We start from the raw sequence: 19,348 nt of genomic DNA, 5'->3' as shown, positions 1-19,348 counted from the left end.
GTGGGATCTCCTTACTGTGTGTCTGTCTAACTTCCTGTTCCTGTCAGCCATGGTTGGTGGGTGTGACTGGCCGTTTTTGTGATTGGCTTTTGGGGCAGTTGTGGTTCGCCTATAAATTCTGCCCAGCAACAAGCACAGAATCAGAACAATTTTTTTGATCTGTCATATGTAACACATTTGGTTACATTTTTTTAAATTTTAAAATGATGAATTATGAATGCTTTGTGTTATCTGAGCGTTTTATAACATTGTGTACTTTTGGTTTGCATGGGAAGTTAGTGAAGCAGTGTGTGCGTCCAAGTGGAAAAAAGTGAGAAAGAAAATCTGTTTGTATGCATTTGGATTGGTTGCTCTTTCTCTTTCTCTCTCTCTCTCCCCCTCTTCCTCCTGCTCTCTCAGCTCTCCGCATGTTTGGTCACACTGTCACATTCAGACCAACATAGCGGCCGCCATTTGACACGCTTCCACAGAGAGAGAACTCAGAGAGGTGGATACATGAAGAAGAGGGCAGAAATGAGGTCTTATTTGGCTAAATATGACTCATCTGAGGACTCGATGTTGTGACTTGATGGTGTGAGGTACTGCTGCTTTAAAGTTGTCAGAATGGATCTCAGTACCAAATCTCAAGCCGGGTCAGCTCGGAGCGCCAGAGGGGCTACTGTGAAGAACGGAAACAGCAACAGGAGGAAAGAAAGATGGTAATGGTAATGTGACAATTTGCTATTTGCTGTGATTACTAGCTGGCTAACAAGTGATAGACCTTGTTAGACCTTAGGCTGACCTTCAAGTCTCATGTTCTGCAAGTGCCGGTTTTAAAAACCACAACTTGTTTTTGTAGTGTTGCTTTGTATCAAGTCAAACTACGGTGGAACTTCCAACATTTTGGGATGCTTGTGGTCCAAAACAAATTTTATGTAATGGTACAACCACATTGTTGGTTTGTCACATCGTGCAACTGTTTGTCCATTCACATGCACATAATTTAAATACTGTATATGCGTATATGCCCACATGCATGTAACAGACTGTCTCTCCATTCACATATACAGTAACATAATGCAAACCTTTTTATCAACCTCTTTATAATCATACAATGTAAACCCCTATATTTCCATTCACATCCCGTACACATAAATTAACATCTTTATCCATCCACATACAGTACATATTGGAAATATGTGCCTGCTTAATCACATATGCACAAATTGGACATGGCTTTCGATTAAAAAACCCGTGTAATTTAAACATCTGTCTCTCCATTCACATACGCACAAATTACTTTACAACTATTACAAGTATCGTTCCAGACACATACACATAGTGTAAATACAGTATGTACCTTTACAACGCCAAACATTCACATAAACATACTGCTAACCTCTTTATCCATTCACATACACCCATAAATCTCTGTTGGCATACACATAATGTCTGTTATTTGTTATCTGTTCATTCACATACTCACATCAATTAAACATCTATCTTTCCATACTCATATTTTAAACATGTGTCTAATCACATAGACACAAAAATAAATTGTCTACCCATTCGCATACACTGAAAATGATCTGTCTGTCCATTCACACACACACACACACACACACAAACACATACAGATATTGTAAACATGTCTTTCCATTCCCACACACATTTAATATAAACATTCACATACGCACATCAATTATAATAATAATAATCTTCCCATAATCTTCTCATTGTAAACATGTCTATCTGATCGCATACACACAAAAAGTAATTCTGTCCATTCACTGAAAAAAGTTTTTTTGATAGAATGTTGTTTTTAAAGTTCTACAGTCACACACATTCAATGGTTGACCACAAAAAGCTCTCATGAAATCCTTTCGGTTCGCGTGACAATATTGTCTTCATCCAAGCTGTCCTGTTTATTTATAATGTCTTGACAAGCAGCCATTTACAAGTATGTTGCGACACGCAGTTTTACGGCTGTACTGTTATGACTCAAGGTGAGGGTTTCGCGTTGCCGAGCGTTAGGGTGGATTTCACAAACCTCCATGCTGCTGTGCTCCATGCCGCACTCACAGCTATGTGTGTCACTGAGGAGCTAAACTTCTCTTAGCTAACTAATCAATCAGGGACAAAAATTACCACAGTCGCAACCCAAAAGAGTGGCAGTTGTTATAACAACAAAAGGTTGGGGGACCAGCTATGTGTTTTCTTTCATTTTCACGTCCTGAAAGTGGAATGACCAGCTGTCCCAATACTTTATAGTGTAGAAGGCATTGAGAATGTGAGGGTATTCCCTGACCAGAGGTGTATTTTCTGTGTTGTTAAACCTTTTTGGCTGAAGGGAGGGTGTGCCCCGCTCACACATAATGCTGATGTTGTGTGCCTCTGCCTGACTGGAAGTATTTTATGCTGGGAACTGAATTTTAAAATACCCGCCCAGCCCTGCTGCAGGTTTGACTTGGCGGGACCTTGTGTGTGAGTGTGTACGTTTACCCACCCACCACCCTGTTTCCTGAATGTTTGCCATGCCGTCGCCACCAGCTACAGCTACTATTCAGAATATTCCCTGCTTTGCAAGTGACCTCAGTGTTTGGGAATTAGATCAGGTCACTCAGAGCATCTTTTTTTCTCTCTCTCAGCAGAAAGATGTTCTATGTTGTCACAGTGATTCATGCAGTAGTCGGTACATGGACACTTTAGTTTAGTTGTGTATGGAAGGTGGTCCACTTAACTGAAGAGAATGCCAGCCAAAAGTTTTTTCATGAATCTTGTGCAATGGAGCCAACTTAAGTCGGTCCCGTCTACCAACTCACCAAGTCGTGGTCCACCATGTTCTTATTATTACTTAAAAGCGAGGTTGCTTAAGTCAACATTAGCATACATCATGGTTGACTTTTTGTCTAGACATAAAATTTGAGGCTCATTTCTTTGAAACATTGGTTTGTTGACCCCTCACACACCAGACACAAACTGTTCAAACTCCTCCCCTCAGCTAGGTGCTACAGACCACTGTACGTCAAAACAGCCAGGCACAGAGACACTTTCTTCCTCCAGGCCGTCACTCTGATGAATACTTGAACATGTCAGTGTTGACCCAAAAAAATTATGTTTTTTTAATGTAAATACTATTTTTTTTTTTACACATGCAGATAATGTTGTGCTTTATTAATCACACACCCACTTACTTAAATTGCACTGGTTTAAGGTATTATTTTGCCTTTTGCACATCTCAATCTTACTTTTATATGTATTTATTTATTTAGTGTCTGTACAAATGTACAGTGAGAGCTAATTTAACCAAAGTCAAATTCCTTGTTTGTGTAAGCATACTTGGCCAATAAAAAGTTACTTCTGATGTTATGTCGATGTGTAGTATTGTTACCCTCCTCATTAAGCAGCATGAAATGACAACAGCGACATAACTACTGTATAGTCGCACAGCATTCAAACGTGCACACACGGCTTCGTGTTCAGTGCAAAATAAGCTTCAAAATAAAAGCATGGCATTATTAACTCAGATTCTATCACAGCGACTAACAAAATGCACCCATTTGATTTTTTGGGATTATTACAGTGGAACCTTGGTTCATGTCAATCCATTCCAGAATGTCCGACTCAAACCGAAGTGCACTCTAACAGAATTGATTACATTGACCAAGGTTCCACTGTATGCTTTATTGTCATTGTAGTCAAGATATACAACATAATTACAGCAGCAGTGCTGTGCTTATCAGTACTCTGATAAGAGCATAAAATATCAAATGGAAACAGAAGAATCATAAATATGCACAAATGGAGGAAAACAAAGTCAACAAAGTGCAGTAGGTTTGAAAATCCTTTATTATCCTTTATCCTTTAAATCTTTTATGTTATGTTTCACAAGTAAATGTGCAAGCAATGACTGGTTTTGGTTGTGTTGACAACCGCTGACAGTCCGAGGGGACCTTGACTTCAACAGATTCCACTGTACTTCTGAATTGTAATGTGGTAAAAAGTAATAAGGCAGTTTGTCTTTGCTACATCCTTTCACTGATTTAAAAGATTTAAACAATGTGATATTTTTTACTCCCTGTGTAATTTCTTTCTCTCTCCGAGCCGTAAATAGCATGCAGTGTTGAATTATTAACACATGCAAAAAACCAAGCAGATGTTCTTGTGCAACATGAAAAACAAACTGTGTCAATTTTTTGTTTTCTAGTGTATCTAAAACAAACAGATTTGATTAAGAGGGTGAATATAAAAAAGGCATGCAACTTTCAGCCGCAACTTTCCCACTTTTTGCAGCGTGTTTTCCATGGTTTTAATGTAAAGATATTGAAGAATTTCAACAGAAATGTTCACGGTTGTGATCATGCTTTCATTGTCATCTTTTGAGAATGTTCAGAAGCATCTGTTTAAACAGGGAGACACCTGTGTTATCTACTGTGACACGCATCTGTTTTTGTGAGTTGATGACCTCCGTGTCACTTCTAATCTGTTTAGAACACAATTGAATTTTCCTCTAAAATTGTTGAGGTCCTCTGTCACTCCTGGTGCTGCTGCGAGCACTGCCATTCAGCAATGATGACTAAGATTTTTGTGTAGGATAGACTTGTAGACAGTGACCATACTCTCGTGTCTGAGTGAACAGTTTGTGTAACAAAGGAGAGAATCTTTGTATGTTGAATTTGTTTTCCAGACACAGTAGATAAAATTGACATTAACACAAACACTACATTTTTATTTACGCTTTATCTATGTGTATGACTAATCCATACTACTTACTACTACTACTTACTGCTTACCATACTACAAATTTTTTACTTATTATGGTTCTTCTTCTTTCTCAGGCATTTTGTTACATGCCATTAAAAATTGCCGGAGCTTAGCTGAAATGCAAAATAAACAAATGAACTGACATCAGAGGAAAATGGTTTGAGGCATAATAGGCAACATTTGAGACTGCCGGAAAGAAGGAAGACAAGATGTGATCTCAAAGCGTTCTTGTCAAGCGGTAAACAGAAAACATGAGACAACCGTGATAAAAACGTATATTTCTTGGCACATTATCGTATTGACCCGAATACACTCTTTTTCAATACCCGTTTTTGGAAAAAATAGTTTTTAAAACATGTCAATCATGATTTTCCATCCATTTTCTATACCGCTTCTTCCTCATTAGGGTCGCGGGGGCATGCTGGAGCCTATCCCAGCTGACTTCGGGCGACAGGCGGGGTACACCCTGGACTGGTCGCCAGCCAATCGCAGGGCACATATAGACAAACAACCATTCACACTCACATTCATACCTATGGGCAATTTAGAGTCGCCAATTAACCTCACTTGCATGTTTTTGGAATGGGAGGAAGCCGGAGTACCCGGAGAAAACCCACGCGCACACGGGAAGAACATGCAAACTCCACACAGAAATGCCCAGGGGAGAATCTAACCCAGGTCTTCCCAATCTCCAAGCTGTTACTGTGTTGGCCAACGTGCTAACCACTAGACCACCGTGCGGCCTCAATCATAATCATTTTAATATGTGAAATAGAGTGAAATAACAGTTGGTAAATTGCAATAGAAAGGATATCATTTCTGAGCTGCCCAACAGTTGTTTGATGATTCTGCCTTAAAATTAGCATCATAAGTCTTTGTTTTGAAAGTTTACAAACTTGCTAACACTGTACCCATAAATAGATTCATATTTTGGTTATTCCATATAAACATAGCCAGTGTCAAGGAATAATTGCTCTCACAGTGCTCGACAGGAACCAACATGAAATCTCGAAAGGCTATTTCTGTTTCTTAATGATACCGGACGGAGATATTTAAACCGTCCTTAGCTCCCTACAGTGGGTCATCTAATCTACTGTAATGTGAGTGTGTGGTCATTTATTTCAGGGGCTGAGTAAGTGCAAGGTGTAAGCAAGCTATTGACTTGTAGACCAGTGTTAATTTGCAGAACCCGGAATCCCGAGACAGCTGCTTAGGTTGAAATCAAGTTAACAGAAAAACCTCTACTTGCCAAGGGACATAGTGATGTTGTAATGTAAGCGTTGTTTTGTTACATAGCAACTTGTAAGCAGTAATAATTGGTAAAGATCCTATTACCAGCAGCTTATACTTCACCCATGAGGCCACACACCACTATGCTTTCTTTGAAAGGTCATCACTTTCTAAAATTTCTCTGCAGTTACTGTATGTGCCAACAGTTAGCAGAACCTGTTTCTGCCAAATAGTTCAGTTTAGTTCGCCACAGTAGAGTTTGAAATCTCATACAAAAAAGCTGTGAACTTAATTTGCTTCTGAGCCATCGTCATTGTCATACCCCATTACCGCTTCCAGTGCGAACCTCCTTTTCCCTGTCATCATGATGACCAGTGTTTTGTCCCCAAGGGGTGTGGCGGGACTGAGTCAGTGGTTCTCTGTGGTCATGCTCAGAATGGTTCGTGGACAGTGGTCCCAGATGATAATGCAAGGCAATGAGATAGCGAGGGAAGATGTAAACATGGAATGGCAGACAGAGAACGAACCACAAAGACCGTCTGCTTATTACATAATGCAACTCGTACAAGTGTAAAGGCCTGCCAAGGACAAGATGATCCTCAAAAGAATCTCAAAAACCAGCTTATTAAGCAGACATGATTCATCACATAGTGATACATCTTCTTACATTCCAAGTCTTGTTTTCACCAGGAATACTATTATATTAGGTTCCCTGGGGACTCTAAATTAGGGGTTCTCAATTAAAACAAACAAAAAAAATCTTCACGATGAGGCCTGGAACATCATAATGCGTAGCATGCATTATAAATCCGTCCCAAATGTATTTTCTTGTCACTACCATAGAACTACAAAAAAAGATTGTATAGTATCCCATTCATATTTATTGCTGATTTTCACAATGGCCTTAAAGCACTAATAAAACATTTCTGAAATGTATGTTAAAGTTTTCATCCAGTAAATATTAAGTAAGCACAAACAAAAGATTTTTAGTTATTGGATTATTTTTTTAATACAGTATTCTATCGCGGTTCACCTTTCGCGGATTCACTGTTTTACAGATTTTTTTTGTGCTTTTTTTTGTTTTATTATAGCTGTGAACGCTGTTACAGGCCGAGCCTGGCCCTTTAAGAAGAATTGTGTTGTGAGAAGTTGAGTGTCTATCTCTTCCCTCTCTCGTCTGTCTGCACCGCCCATTGTTTTCTGCGTCCTGATTGGCTGTAGACCATTGTTAATCTCCTTCATGCCGTCCTGCCATGTCTCTTGTGTCATTGCTAGCTTGCTTGCTTGCTAGCTTGTAAATGAATCTTCGGTTTGTCTGCAGCAAAATGTTTTAACAAGGATACAAATACGCTACAGTACAGCGGAACGGTGACAGGACAAAAAGGCACGGTCACAGGAGTGAAATTCACTTTAGTGACCTAATAGTATCTTGTGTTGATCATTAAGGTTGATCTTTAAAATTCAAACGAAGGTTTGAACTTTTTTGAGAGTGTTCAAACAAGACAGAAATGTGAGAAAATGTTATTGCCTAGCTGAGAAAAGTGTATGGTGAGGTGTTTTACATCCTTATAACTAGGGATGAACGAGTACACCGCTATCTGTACAATATGTGTATTCATATCTGTTCACCCATCTAAATTACCCGTATCCGTATCTGTACTCGGCGTGGACGGGGCATAAACCGAAAGTCTCAAATGGACATGGTGGATTGATCAGAAGTTGCTATATTTATAGTTTATTAATCAGCTATATGTGTACTGCATGTGTCTAAGTGATCTGTAAGACTTTATTATTTCATTATTTTTTTAATGATCTGTGTGAAGTTGGTGATCCTTCCAAACATCCATTGATGGCAAAGAGGGAAATAATCTGTCAGCCTTGTTCACTGTATCTTTCTCAAAGCACCGCTTTCAGTACTACGAGCAAAGTTTTCCAACTGACTTTATACTGTATCAGCAATCAAATTAGAAGCAAGCCGACGAAAAAAAAAAAACACCGGCCGTGACTGACGTATAAGCCGTATACAGCTATCTTGGAAATGCACTGCATATGTTACGAAACTTAGTTTAAGATTGCAACATGCATACTGCAACCTATTGAGAGGGGTGTAATATTTTACCATGCTTGTTTCTATAATGCAGTATGATAGCCATACAGGCAGAGTGTTTGATGCAGCTCTTGTGCAGGTGTATCTAATGTTGTGGCCAGTCAATGCAGGTTACTGTTACCACCGTACAGAAAATTAAGAAAATTCTTATATGTAGGCAACACGCCTGTTTTATGATGACCTTATGGAATAAGAAAAAAACACATTTCAAGGAAAAATGCGGTCATGCTACCCCAATAGAGTTGCATATGCGACTGACGCAACACAATCCTGCACAGCGCTGTCTTGTCAAATGCACCACGTAATTTTACGAAACAAGTTTACCAAGTAGCTTCAGATTGTTGAGGAAAACCTAATAAAGTGGAGGCAGTGGGCAACGCCACACGAGCCGTTTGCAGCTTGCCAATTGCCCCTTGTACGTGAATGAGGCACCAATCAACTCCTCTGTGGCTCCAGCCTGCACAGTGTGTCTCGGGAGGGGCGGTCGCTGGCCAATCACAGAGCGTGAAGAGTGAACACATAATGAGGATTTTCTTTCATCACGAATATCATTTGAATCTCTGTTGGGCATCTCTGTGTGGAGTTTGCATGTTTTCCCTGTGCGTGGGTTTCCAAAGACATGCATGTAATTGGCGACTCTCAATTGTCCATTGGCAACTCTAAATTGTCCATATGTATGAATGTGAGTGTGAATGGTGCCCTGCGAGTGACTGGCGACCAGTCCAGAGTGTACCCCGTCTCTCGTCCACAGGTCAGCTGGGATAGGCTCCAGCATACCCCCGCGACCCTAATGCGGATAAGCGGCATAGAAAATGGATGGATTTCTTATATATTCTTATTTATTTCTCATATTAATATTTTTTTAAACACATAACTTAAGGACAATAAATGGCAACCACATTCATACTGCAAATCGACACTGCACATCAGTCATCTTGACGCCGTTCACCACTTCTTGGAGACCTCCGATGTACAGTATATACATTAACCCTGACGTTTGCTCTGCCGGGTCTAAATAAAGCTGAGCCTAAATGTGTAAGGAAGTCAAAGGGGTTAAAGGAAATGTGAAACCCTAAACTAGGGGTCCATGACAGCCTTGAGAGCATGCACTATTGCAGTCACACTGTTTATTGGGATTGTTTGGCTGCATTTTTGACAGTGAACACCAAATGCTTGAGCTTGGCTGAGCTGTTTCCCCAACAGGTGACAGACCTGTGTGATTTAACAACTGCATGAGGAATGTGACTGAGCTCAGTCATCCTTATGTTTAGTTACTAGGCTTTGCAAGATCTTTGATAGATTTTTTTTTTTTTGGAGATCACCTACTATCCAGAGGTTGCAAAAACCAATATGTACCACAGCTGCCAACCGTGAAGTGTCGTCATGTACACCATACAATACTAAAGTCCGACAATAAATGCCAATTAACCATAGCACAGTTTGAGCATTGTGGCCGCTGCTAACTTCACTCATGGAGCCAAAGGCAATGTTACGCCCTCCAGCAAGCAAAAAATGCAGCTTGTGCTACGCTATATTTAAAATAGGCATACTGTACAATTGCCTACATTGCACAAACTGTACACAATACCAGAAGTAAAAGCCCCCAAAAATACTTTCTCGTCTAAATGCACATTTTTGGAGTAATTAATTTTGTACAGCCTACATCTCAGCTTTGTGTTATCAATGATTGATGAAATATTCTGTATGTAATAGCATTAATGTGATATCTTTTAACATTTAACTTACCAACCACATTTATTTCCATCATGGCCCTCATCCTCCTTAAGTTCTTTATGCTTATTTAGAAATGAATTAGAAAATGCAGTGGCCACTGAAAAACAAGCTGAGGGCCCTCCCTGCAAAGGGCCCCCAGGCCGGGCTTTGGTGACCACTACCTAGAAAAAAAATGCTTTATTGATTATAAGTACTTATGTTGGTAACTTTGAATTTACTTTGTAACTGCTAGCAAGACTACCACAGTGCCCCCGACTGGATATTTTTAGGCCAGCCAATTACCCAAAAGCTGATACAGTCGTCCCTCGCTACATTGTGGTTCGAACATCCCTCTGTCATTCTATCGGTGTTAATCACTAATTAATTTATTAATAAATGATTGCTGTTGTGGGGTTGACTATTGCCCATTATCACTCAAAAAATATCAAAAGACAAGTCATGTGTAGTAAGTCAGTCACAAAACATTGATTAGACATTACGTTACATTATATTAACACTGCATGTAGTCATAGAGTGAAAAATATTTCTCCTCCCATTACGTGTGGAAGTGGTAAGCTTCTTTGTCCTTCTTCCTTACTCTATTTGAAACCCTTTCTTAAGTTTAGAATAAATAAATTGGAGGCTAACTATTTAGCTCACAAGTATACTATGCTTAAAGGGGACCTATTATGCTTTTCCTCTTTTCTGACCTATAAATGTTGTTACAATGTTGTATTCTCGTGTTAAACGATGCCAACGCGTCAGATAATGAGGTTTGCACATTTGGAAGTGAGACCTGAAAGCAGTTTTGGACAGCTCTGCACGCTGTGTTTTACGCTGACTTTTTTTTAACACGGAGGTCCATTGACGTCAGTGCAACCAGGACTTCCTTATATATGGGCATGCCCAGGCAAACGCTGTAGGCCTGCCCTCCCCCCGCTCTGCTTCGCTCTGCTTTGTTCACCGTGTTAGCACGTATGGCTCCCAGAAAGTGTTTGTTCGGGTGTGCCTAAAGAGGCAAGCATCAGGCAGAAGTGGTTGGAGCTGCTGATTCCCAGCCAGCAAGAGAAAATATGCTCATCTGTCAACGCCACTTTACCTGGGACTGTTTTGTGAACATGGGCCAATACGAAGCTGGACTATCCGCCAAACTGTTGCTGAAGTCCAACGCCTTTCCAACATTACTTGGTCGTGTTGAAGAGTCAGAAGAGCAAGCTCCAAGTAAATTTATCAGTGTCCTAACTGTGTTTATTTTGTGTAAGTAACCGGACAAAAGGTGTTTAGCAGCTCTCCGGAAGTCCTCGGGAGCGCTTGGGAGTGTCAATCACAGTGGAGTGGGCTTGACGGGAGGCGTACATGGAGGAGGGGCGGGGGTGGAGTAAATTACACAGACCGTTTGGGCGGGAGGCAGGAAACACTGCAGGAAGAGGTGCAGAGTCTGGAAGAGGTGCAGAGTCTGTGCAGGTTATTGTGTGTAGCTGCTCTAAAGAAGTCCAGAAATCAATACAAAGGCTCCAAAGTTAGTATAATAGGTCTCCTTTAAAGCTGTGGACATCTCTTGTGTCCCTGCAGTGATCCTGTTGCCTGTGCATTAGCAATGTGGTGGAAACAAAGAATAATAGGATTCTAAAGGTGACTACAGCAGTTTATTTCAAATCTACAGGGCTCTAATAATGGTAAAATATATATATAAATATTTAGAAAGTCCTAAGTGCTGTCCTGTGCTCTATTTACAAAAAAATTGCATGTATTAATATTGAATCCTACTTTGCAGAAATTCATTCAATTATCGCAGTGGGGTTTGGAATCAGTTAACAGCAATAAACAAGGAACAAGTGTATATGCATAAATCATGGGCTCATCCTTTTTTGTCTGTCTTTATTCAGAACTTTGATTCCGTGGAGGAGTCCATCTGGAGCCTGCTGTCAGTGCCGTCCACCTTGACCTTCAGCCTGAAGACTTCTCCCTCCGAGTGACACCGTTCTGTGGACTGTGGTGTGCACCCTCCGAAGAGCAGAGCTTAGGGAGGCAGAAGCATTTGAAGAAACCCCATCCCATATCCCAATCCCATAAACGTCATACCCTTGTATAGCTAGCTGTTGTCTGCCTGCTGCACACCAGAATATAACCATGGGAACCAGGTGCTGTGCCTAACTCGGTGTATTGCTCCTGTGTACTTGGAGTAGCATGGCCTCTCCTCCTCGTTCATTTGCCCCAACACCTCCTCCAGCTCCCTGTGCTAGTTTTCCTGATAATTCCTCTTCCAGCACTTCCTTTGGCAATCCTCTTTCAAAGGAAACTGCAACAGGACAATACCCTGTAACTGTCCAGACCTCATTCTTACCATCTGTTTCACACCCCGCTACTTTCTCTGTGGAGACCAGAATATGTCCGGCCAAGCACGGCATTGCGGTTTCTCTCTGCCTCGTGGATAGTAGCAGTGCTCCCTCGTCTAGGCTGGCCAGGGACAAAGACACTGAAACTGAGTTGAAGCCGATTGGCTTGGTGACTCCAAATACATGGGACAGCCACTTCAGCGAGACAGAGGAAAGTAAAACGATGGATGTTAGCAAAAAGGAAACAACATGTGAAAATACAGCTTTGTGCAAGGTTGAAGAGAATACAAAACAAGTATGTGAGTCTTCAGGACAGATAGCTGCTATAGATGCGGACTATATTGATATTCTGCAGGCAAATAGGCTTTTTGGACAAACTCCTTCAGCAACTGGGGGGCAGCAGAACTCTGAGTTGCAAATGAAACCAAGAGCACAAACTCAAAAACATCCATCCGAATTACTTATGCATTTACCTAAAAAAACACAAACACACAGTTATGCTGCACCTTCATCGTCTTTCCACCATTCCCAGTCCCATCACCCCCACCCTGAACCTTTACAGTGTGTCCGCACTGTCCAGTTCTCAGAGAAGCCCTGCACCCCATGCATGGCCAGGAGACAAGGGAAAGTGGTTTCCCAAACTCAGAATTTGAAGTGTCGTCATCGGGAATCCTACAAGGCCGCTCTGAAAAACCCTGTGGCTGTTGGGCTGGAGAAGGCAAGATCGAGGATATTAGGTGTTTTGACGGAAGATGGTGGAATCTCACGGTGTGATGACAGAAGGAGACCAACAGACACTGAGAGAGGGGAGCCACAATGGCATGACCAAAAGCCTTGCTATGATTTTGTGACGGAAAACTTTCCCAATGCCAGTGGACCCATCTTTAAGGAATCAGGAGAGACGCACACTGTTCCATGTTGGAGACATACAGGAGATACAAACCCTGCTGTCTGTATGTTCTACAACCCTGGAAGGTTTGACAGAAAATCAGAACTCATAACTCACAGGACCACCGTGCCTTTCCGAGAACCAACTGATGCCAAATGTTACATAGGTTTACAAAATGGGAATGGAGCTAATACTGAAAGAGTTTTGCCATGTACCAATGACCGCCAACATGCAAATGTAATCTCTGCCAATCACCACAGCTTATCACATAGTTGTTCCGAAATCCCCAAACCTTGTGAAGGACCAATTGGCAGACCCACTCCCACAGGAGCCAAAGCCAAACGGGAATCCGAAGGAAGATGTTCCTCCCTCTCCACAGCAGTGGTTGACACCTCAGAGAAGTGCCAGTTGGTTCTCATTGATGGTCAGAATGTCAGGAGGGGGGCTCAAAGTGACACGTGTGCGGATGTTCCTCAGCTACATGTAGTTAAGTGTAAGAAAAGCACAGCTTTTCGATTAGTATCACCAAAGATCAACAGGATGAAGATGGCCATTCCAGGTATCCCTCCCTACATGCCCATTTTCCACTGGATGGTACCTACTAGACTCTACATGACTTTCCTTTTTCTGACAATTTTCCAATGACAAATGTGCATACTACCAGCTACAATGAGGTAATATACCTTGCACCAAGTCAGCCAGGGTTGCAAGCATGCCAGTGCAGAAATTTTGTGAATCCTACTATTTTAGTGCAAACAGTAGTATTTTAAATTGGAAAACGTTAGTGCCACAAACTGAGGAAAGTAGAGTTGAGCCAAGATATGTACTCTGCAGTGGAAAAACAACATAATGCCATCTTAACTACAGAGGTTTTATTTATGAGTTGTCATTATGAAGAATAATTATACATTAAGACCCTATTTCCCTCAAATGTCTCCATGCCCTTTTAGATGGGGCCAGTAGATCCACCAATGGTAGCGGGATGGAGATCTCTTCACCAGAAGCAGACACTCATAAGAACCCTCAGTCGTTCTCTGCCCATTCCAATCCCAGACCAGACCATCTTCCTTTGGGTTTCCCAGACCCCAGAGTTCACCCTCTGTATCAAGGAGTAGCAGCACTCACAGGCAGGTTCTGAGGAGACTGTGAGGAGAAGTGTGCGAATGTTTTATGAACAACAATGAAGGAGGCAACAATGGACCATGAATTTTCACTTTAAGCTGTTTTGTCGAACCATCCAGGAGGCAGAGACAGGACCGGCAGGGCGGTCATTGAGCTTTATGGAGACCACCAAGAATGGAGATCTAACATGACCAGCCAAGAGCTCTTAGAAATGCTGCTTTACTTCCACTCTATCATCAGGTAAATATTGACAACATTACAGTATGTTGTTGGGTACATACTGTGCATCTCTATTCTGGCAACGATGTTTAGTGAAGACAAGGGAATGCACACAGAGATTTGTTTTTTTTTTGACTAACTTTTCAAAGGAGAGAACTCAGAGAAGCTGGGATGACCCTAATCTTTGATGCAAGGAAGTCAAATCCTCCACCGCTGCTTTACAAGGCCTTGATGACGCTGCAGGTATCATCCAAAGTACAACTTTAACTAGTGCATTTCAATCAAAGGCTTATAATTAGGGATGTTGATATTGTCATAAAAATGAGATATCGGTTCATATATGGTATCGGATTTTCTTTCAATAATGTTATCAGTGCACAAGTAATGATGTCATGTTCCACACAGCAAAAAGCTTGATAGTTCAATGTGTCCGTGGTCTGAAATGATTTTCAAGTTTCGGATTGTTTAATATGCAATGTGCTATTCAAATAATACTCAAAGTTTACTCAAACATACCTTATAATTTCAATACATTTACAGTAAGCTTCCATTTTATTAATATAAAATTGTAACATACCATAACCAAAGTCAGGTAGGCTCCTCAGAGGTTGCTTAACATGTTTTATTCTGCCTAAAATAATATTTATTTGGTAAATTTCAATGGTGCAAAAATAACTTGAAAGTCTCTCAAATTAAACAATAATAGAATAATGTCTCTTCTGTATCTGAAAAATCAGCCTGTTAGAAAATAATATCTCTCTTTTTAAGTCTACCTGGACAAATAAATAACACAAAAATATGAAATAATATTAACTATATGAACAAATCGAGCCCTAATGCCGGTCAGTGTAATGGCCCTATGAAAAACACTGAAAACAAGGACATTTTCATTACTTTCCAAAAAATATGGCCATGACAGGATGTGAAAACAGGGCATGACCTGGAAAAACTGGACATTTGGTCACCATAGTCTGCAAAAAAATAAAAGTTCATAGTGTCATAGTGTCGCCTCTAAACACTTACTAATCAAATTTGGCTTAATTCAACCCAGCCAGTAGGGGTGTATTTGCAGTTGCTGCGATGTTATAGTACTGTTTCTTTGGCATGTAAGATTGCAGTGTGTTGTGCAGTTGTGTTTAATTTGTCAAATTTGAAATGTAATCCCACAGATTAGAATATATTTATTTATTTATTTACATATTTACACCAGGCAATGAGAATTGCATAATTTTGGTGCCTTTCAGATGAGATTTAATGTATTTTTAAATGGTGTTTAAAATGTTGTTTTTCCAGGAGCTCACTCCCCAGGCAGTGAACAGTTTGCTGCTTCTGATAGACAAAGAAAGCAGCCCTCAACCAGAGAGGTGCCCCACCATCCAGGTTAGTCAACTCATTACCTCCCACAACGTTTGTTAGTTGGTTGGTAAACAGTGCAAATGCAAAATCTATGCAGCCAAAATGGTCACCACGTGGGCACCACATAATAATTCACTATATTCAGTTTATTTATTCAATCAACCAAATAAAACGGACATTTACAAAACTACAAAATAATGGAGCAATATTTGAAAATGAGGGGCCGCACGGTGGATGAGTGGTTAAGCATGTCGGGAAGACCTGGGTTCGAATCTCTGCTTGGAGTTTGCATGTTCTCCCCGTGCGTGCGTGGGTTTCCTCCCACATGTCCAAAAACATCCAGGTTAGATTAATTGGAGACTCTAAATTGTTCATAGGTATGAATGTGAGCGTGAATGCTTGTTAACGCTTGAAAATGAAAGGGCAGAAGCAAAGCTGATAAAAATGCCCTCCCATGATCATATAAAAAATATTATTATATACACTTAAAGAATTATATATAATTAAACTTTTTTATATATATAATTTAATTTATTTGTTTGGACCATACAGACTGAAGTGGTGTCGTCCCTGAAAGCCTTAATGAAGCTGGTGGAGGAGAGTCAGAGGACCTTCTGCCTGGATGGAACACTGTGTCACAACCACAGTGACTGGATGGAGCTGCACCAGGTCAGACAGGTTACATGATCTATTCCTTCTGCCTTGAATCAGATACTCATCACGGACATCACCTTTGACTTCTCCAGAAACTCTTTCCATTTACGTCTGATCTTCACGAGGCATCCAATTTGCTTCTGAGAGCAATCAGTAATTTGAAAGCTCCTCGAAGGATGGACTCTGTTCAGGTACTGTAAAGCTGTCTTTTTATTGCGGTCTAACAATACACTGTATGAAGTCATGAGAATGTCTCACAATATTGTTTTAACATCAGAATAATATTTGGTTGTCCTACAGACTGTGCAGCAGTGTATGAGGGAGCAGAGGACTCTGATGCGTGATGTACTGGAGGACAAGCGATTGGTTAGCCTGCAGAGGGAGGGTGGGGCCATCCTGGCCAGGCTGAGGAAGGAAAGTGACCTCAGATACCCACACTGTGAGGACCTCAGGTGGGCAAAAAATGTATTTTTTATTGTGTATTCCAAATCATTTTTTTTTACTTCACTCTTCTTTTCATCATATGCAGTGATGCAGTAGACTCGCTGACTAGCCTGTACAACAACATGGAGGAGCAGGTCCACATCCTTGTGCAGAGCTCCAACATGTCTCTGGAGCATTTGGAGTATTTGCTACAGGTCAGGGAGATGGAGGGACACTTCACACAGGTACCAAAAACACACTTTTAGCATAGACTTAACTAGACTTAACAGACTTAGTGATGCATATATTTGAATGTAATGTTTCCTTTCAAGATACAACAGTGGTTTTATGAAGAGGGAGAGCGGCACCTGCAGGAAGCCAAATCGGTGGCAGACTCTGGAGAGCAACTCGAGCAAATCCTCAACAGCTTCACTGCTTTTCTTATTGAGGCTAACGTGAGTCATCTGCTTGTACCATAATAGAATGAAAACCACCACCTGTACCCAAGAGTTTTTACATATAAAGGCCTCCCACATCTGACACATCTTTCCCTGTCTCCCCTCAGGATCGTAGACACCATGCCATGTCATTAGCTGAAGAGGCTGAGCACCTCCAGCAGGCTGGGGTGTCTTACCCAGAAACACAGGCCTTCTGCAGCCTTGTCTGCACGTTCAAGACAGACCTGGAGGACTTCCTGTGCAGAGCGGAGACATGCGGCAGGGAGCTTCAGATCATGGTCAATGTGTGTGATTTCTGTGAGCAGGTAGGTGAACTCAATTCAACAGTCGGACCCAAAAAAATGTCTATTCACTTTGTTGTAGCTTTAGAGCAGCATAGTACCGTAAATTCCGGTGTATAAGATGCTACTTTTTTCTTAAACTTTGCATTTTGCATTATGGTATTACCATATCTAACTTATTGTCTAGAGATATGGTGTAATAACTATAAAAGTAAACTTCACTTGCTAAATGTACTGCAAAAAAGTTCAGTTAGGATAATCAATAATGCCGCATGCAGAAAACACACAAATACTCAATACACAAATATTCTAAAATAACAAATATTAAAATTCGCTGATCTAGTACATTTTCAAACAGCTACAATTATGCATAAAGCAAACAATAACTGGCTACCCAAAAATGTCATACAATACTTTTCAACAAGAGAGGAGAAATATGATCTCAGGGGAAAACTAACTTAAAACACTTATACGCCAGACCAACGCTAAAAACCTACAGTACAGCATTTCAGTATGTGGAATCAAACAGATTGAGTAAGGAACTCAAAACAAAGCACCAAGATGAGTCAATTCAAGAAGCAATGCAAGCATTTGTCAAAGAGCCGCGTGGTCCTCATGGACTCATGCGTGCCACAATATGCCATTTTATGATGTGGACATGTGTTGCTTATACACCGGTGGGGCTTATGTACAAATCTGGTTTTTCCTCTAAAATTATTGGGTGTGGCTTAGACACCGGAATTTACTGTAAATACTGATTTAGTGTGACAGGCAGGGCACATCCTGGTCTGATCACCCGTCAACACAATCTTTCCACAGGCTAGAACTCTGGCTGTTGAATGCATTGAGTACCTGAACCAGAACCAAACCAGGACCTCCAAAACCCAAGACTGGGGTCAAAGAAGATCAGCCGCCAATCAAACCCATCAAAACCAAGATGCTGGACCTAACGGTGTCCATGCAAAGCTCATCTCTGTCCCAACCACCACCACCAGTGTGTTGTCATCAGACAATGACATCTCCATGCTCCAAATCTTCCAGGACAAGTTCCTCCAGTTCAGCCCAGACAAATTTCAGGAAATGAGAGCCCAGGCCAGTGCCCTGCGGGGCTCCACAGGGATGAGGGTGTGGAACGTAGCGTGGCTGATGTGCCAGGAGGCCCGGCAGCTGCTTCAGGAGAAGATGCAGGGTACAGCAGATGAGGTCTTGGACAGGAAGCCACAACGTAGCAGCTGTTGTGGGCGTCATTATGTCGATGTGGCCAGCACTCATGTTCAGACAGCACCACCTAGTGGTCTGGTGGTCCAGTCGACTCCGGGACCGCAGCACCCGCATTGGGAGGCCATTGTGTCTGGGGAGGTGGACTTAGGGAATAGAAGACCAATCTTGGACAACTGCAGCCCAACTAAAGCTATCTGTGACATTGTCATCAAGCCTGAAGATCATGGTGACGCAGGAAGCAGCCGGAAGTCGAAGCTCACGCAGCAGTCTAGGCAAGTGTAACACGCATGAATTTCACACCAGGAGCTGAGTAGCGCAACCAACATTTTTAAAGCGCATGCAGAGATGCGAGATGCTGATACTTAAAGTGCTGCTACTGCCATCTTGTGGATTTAATAAACAGTTCATGAGGATGTTGCCTACAGATACCCGCAGCCTTGGCGCTACTTAATTATATGAGACTCTGCAATTAATTGAATTGAGCATTTATTGGAACATTTACAGTAAATTATATTAATACCAAACACTGTAATGAGATTTTAAAAATGGGCGTTGTTTCAGTTCTGGAAATAGCCTTGACTTCTAATATCCAAACA

At 41.3% G+C, this 19,348-nt stretch overlaps 1 protein-coding gene across 4 annotated transcripts in view; it reads left to right on the top strand.

The window, feature by feature from the left end:
• Positions 1-420: 420 nt before the first annotated feature.
• The window catches only part of LOC129190982 (pleckstrin homology domain-containing family G member 4B-like), a 32,718-nt gene continuing 13,790 nt past the window's right edge, over positions 421-19,348 (top strand). For 3 of the 4 annotated variants that reach the window (XR_008573122.1, XM_054793869.1, XM_054793886.1), the window contains exons 1-12: positions 421-698; positions 11,680-13,577; positions 13,969-14,380; positions 14,509-14,602; positions 15,653-15,739; positions 16,268-16,384; positions 16,462-16,560; positions 16,670-16,821; positions 16,899-17,037; positions 17,125-17,247; positions 17,358-17,555; positions 18,351-19,024. Coding sequence is in view for 3 of the 4 variants with exons in the window: in XM_054793869.1 (XP_054649844.1) it covers positions 14,328-14,380; positions 14,509-14,602; positions 15,653-15,739; positions 16,268-16,384; positions 16,462-16,560; positions 16,670-16,821; positions 16,899-17,037; positions 17,125-17,247; positions 17,358-17,555; positions 18,351-19,024 (1,736 nt within the window). In the remaining variant the exon portion in view is untranslated. Of the gene's footprint in view, positions 705-11,679; positions 13,578-13,968; positions 14,381-14,508; positions 14,603-15,652; positions 15,740-16,267; positions 16,385-16,461; positions 16,561-16,669; positions 16,822-16,898; positions 17,038-17,124; positions 17,248-17,357; positions 17,556-18,350; positions 19,025-19,348 lie in introns of all 4 variants that reach the window. The other variant, XM_054793878.1, reaches the window with a different exon arrangement.

This window comes from Dunckerocampus dactyliophorus, chromosome 1, assembly GCF_027744805.1.
Source record: "Dunckerocampus dactyliophorus isolate RoL2022-P2 chromosome 1, RoL_Ddac_1.1, whole genome shotgun sequence".
Lineage (NCBI taxonomy): Eukaryota > Metazoa > Chordata > Actinopteri > Syngnathiformes > Syngnathidae > Dunckerocampus > Dunckerocampus dactyliophorus.
This window is presented reverse-complemented; position numbering and strand designations above follow the sequence as displayed.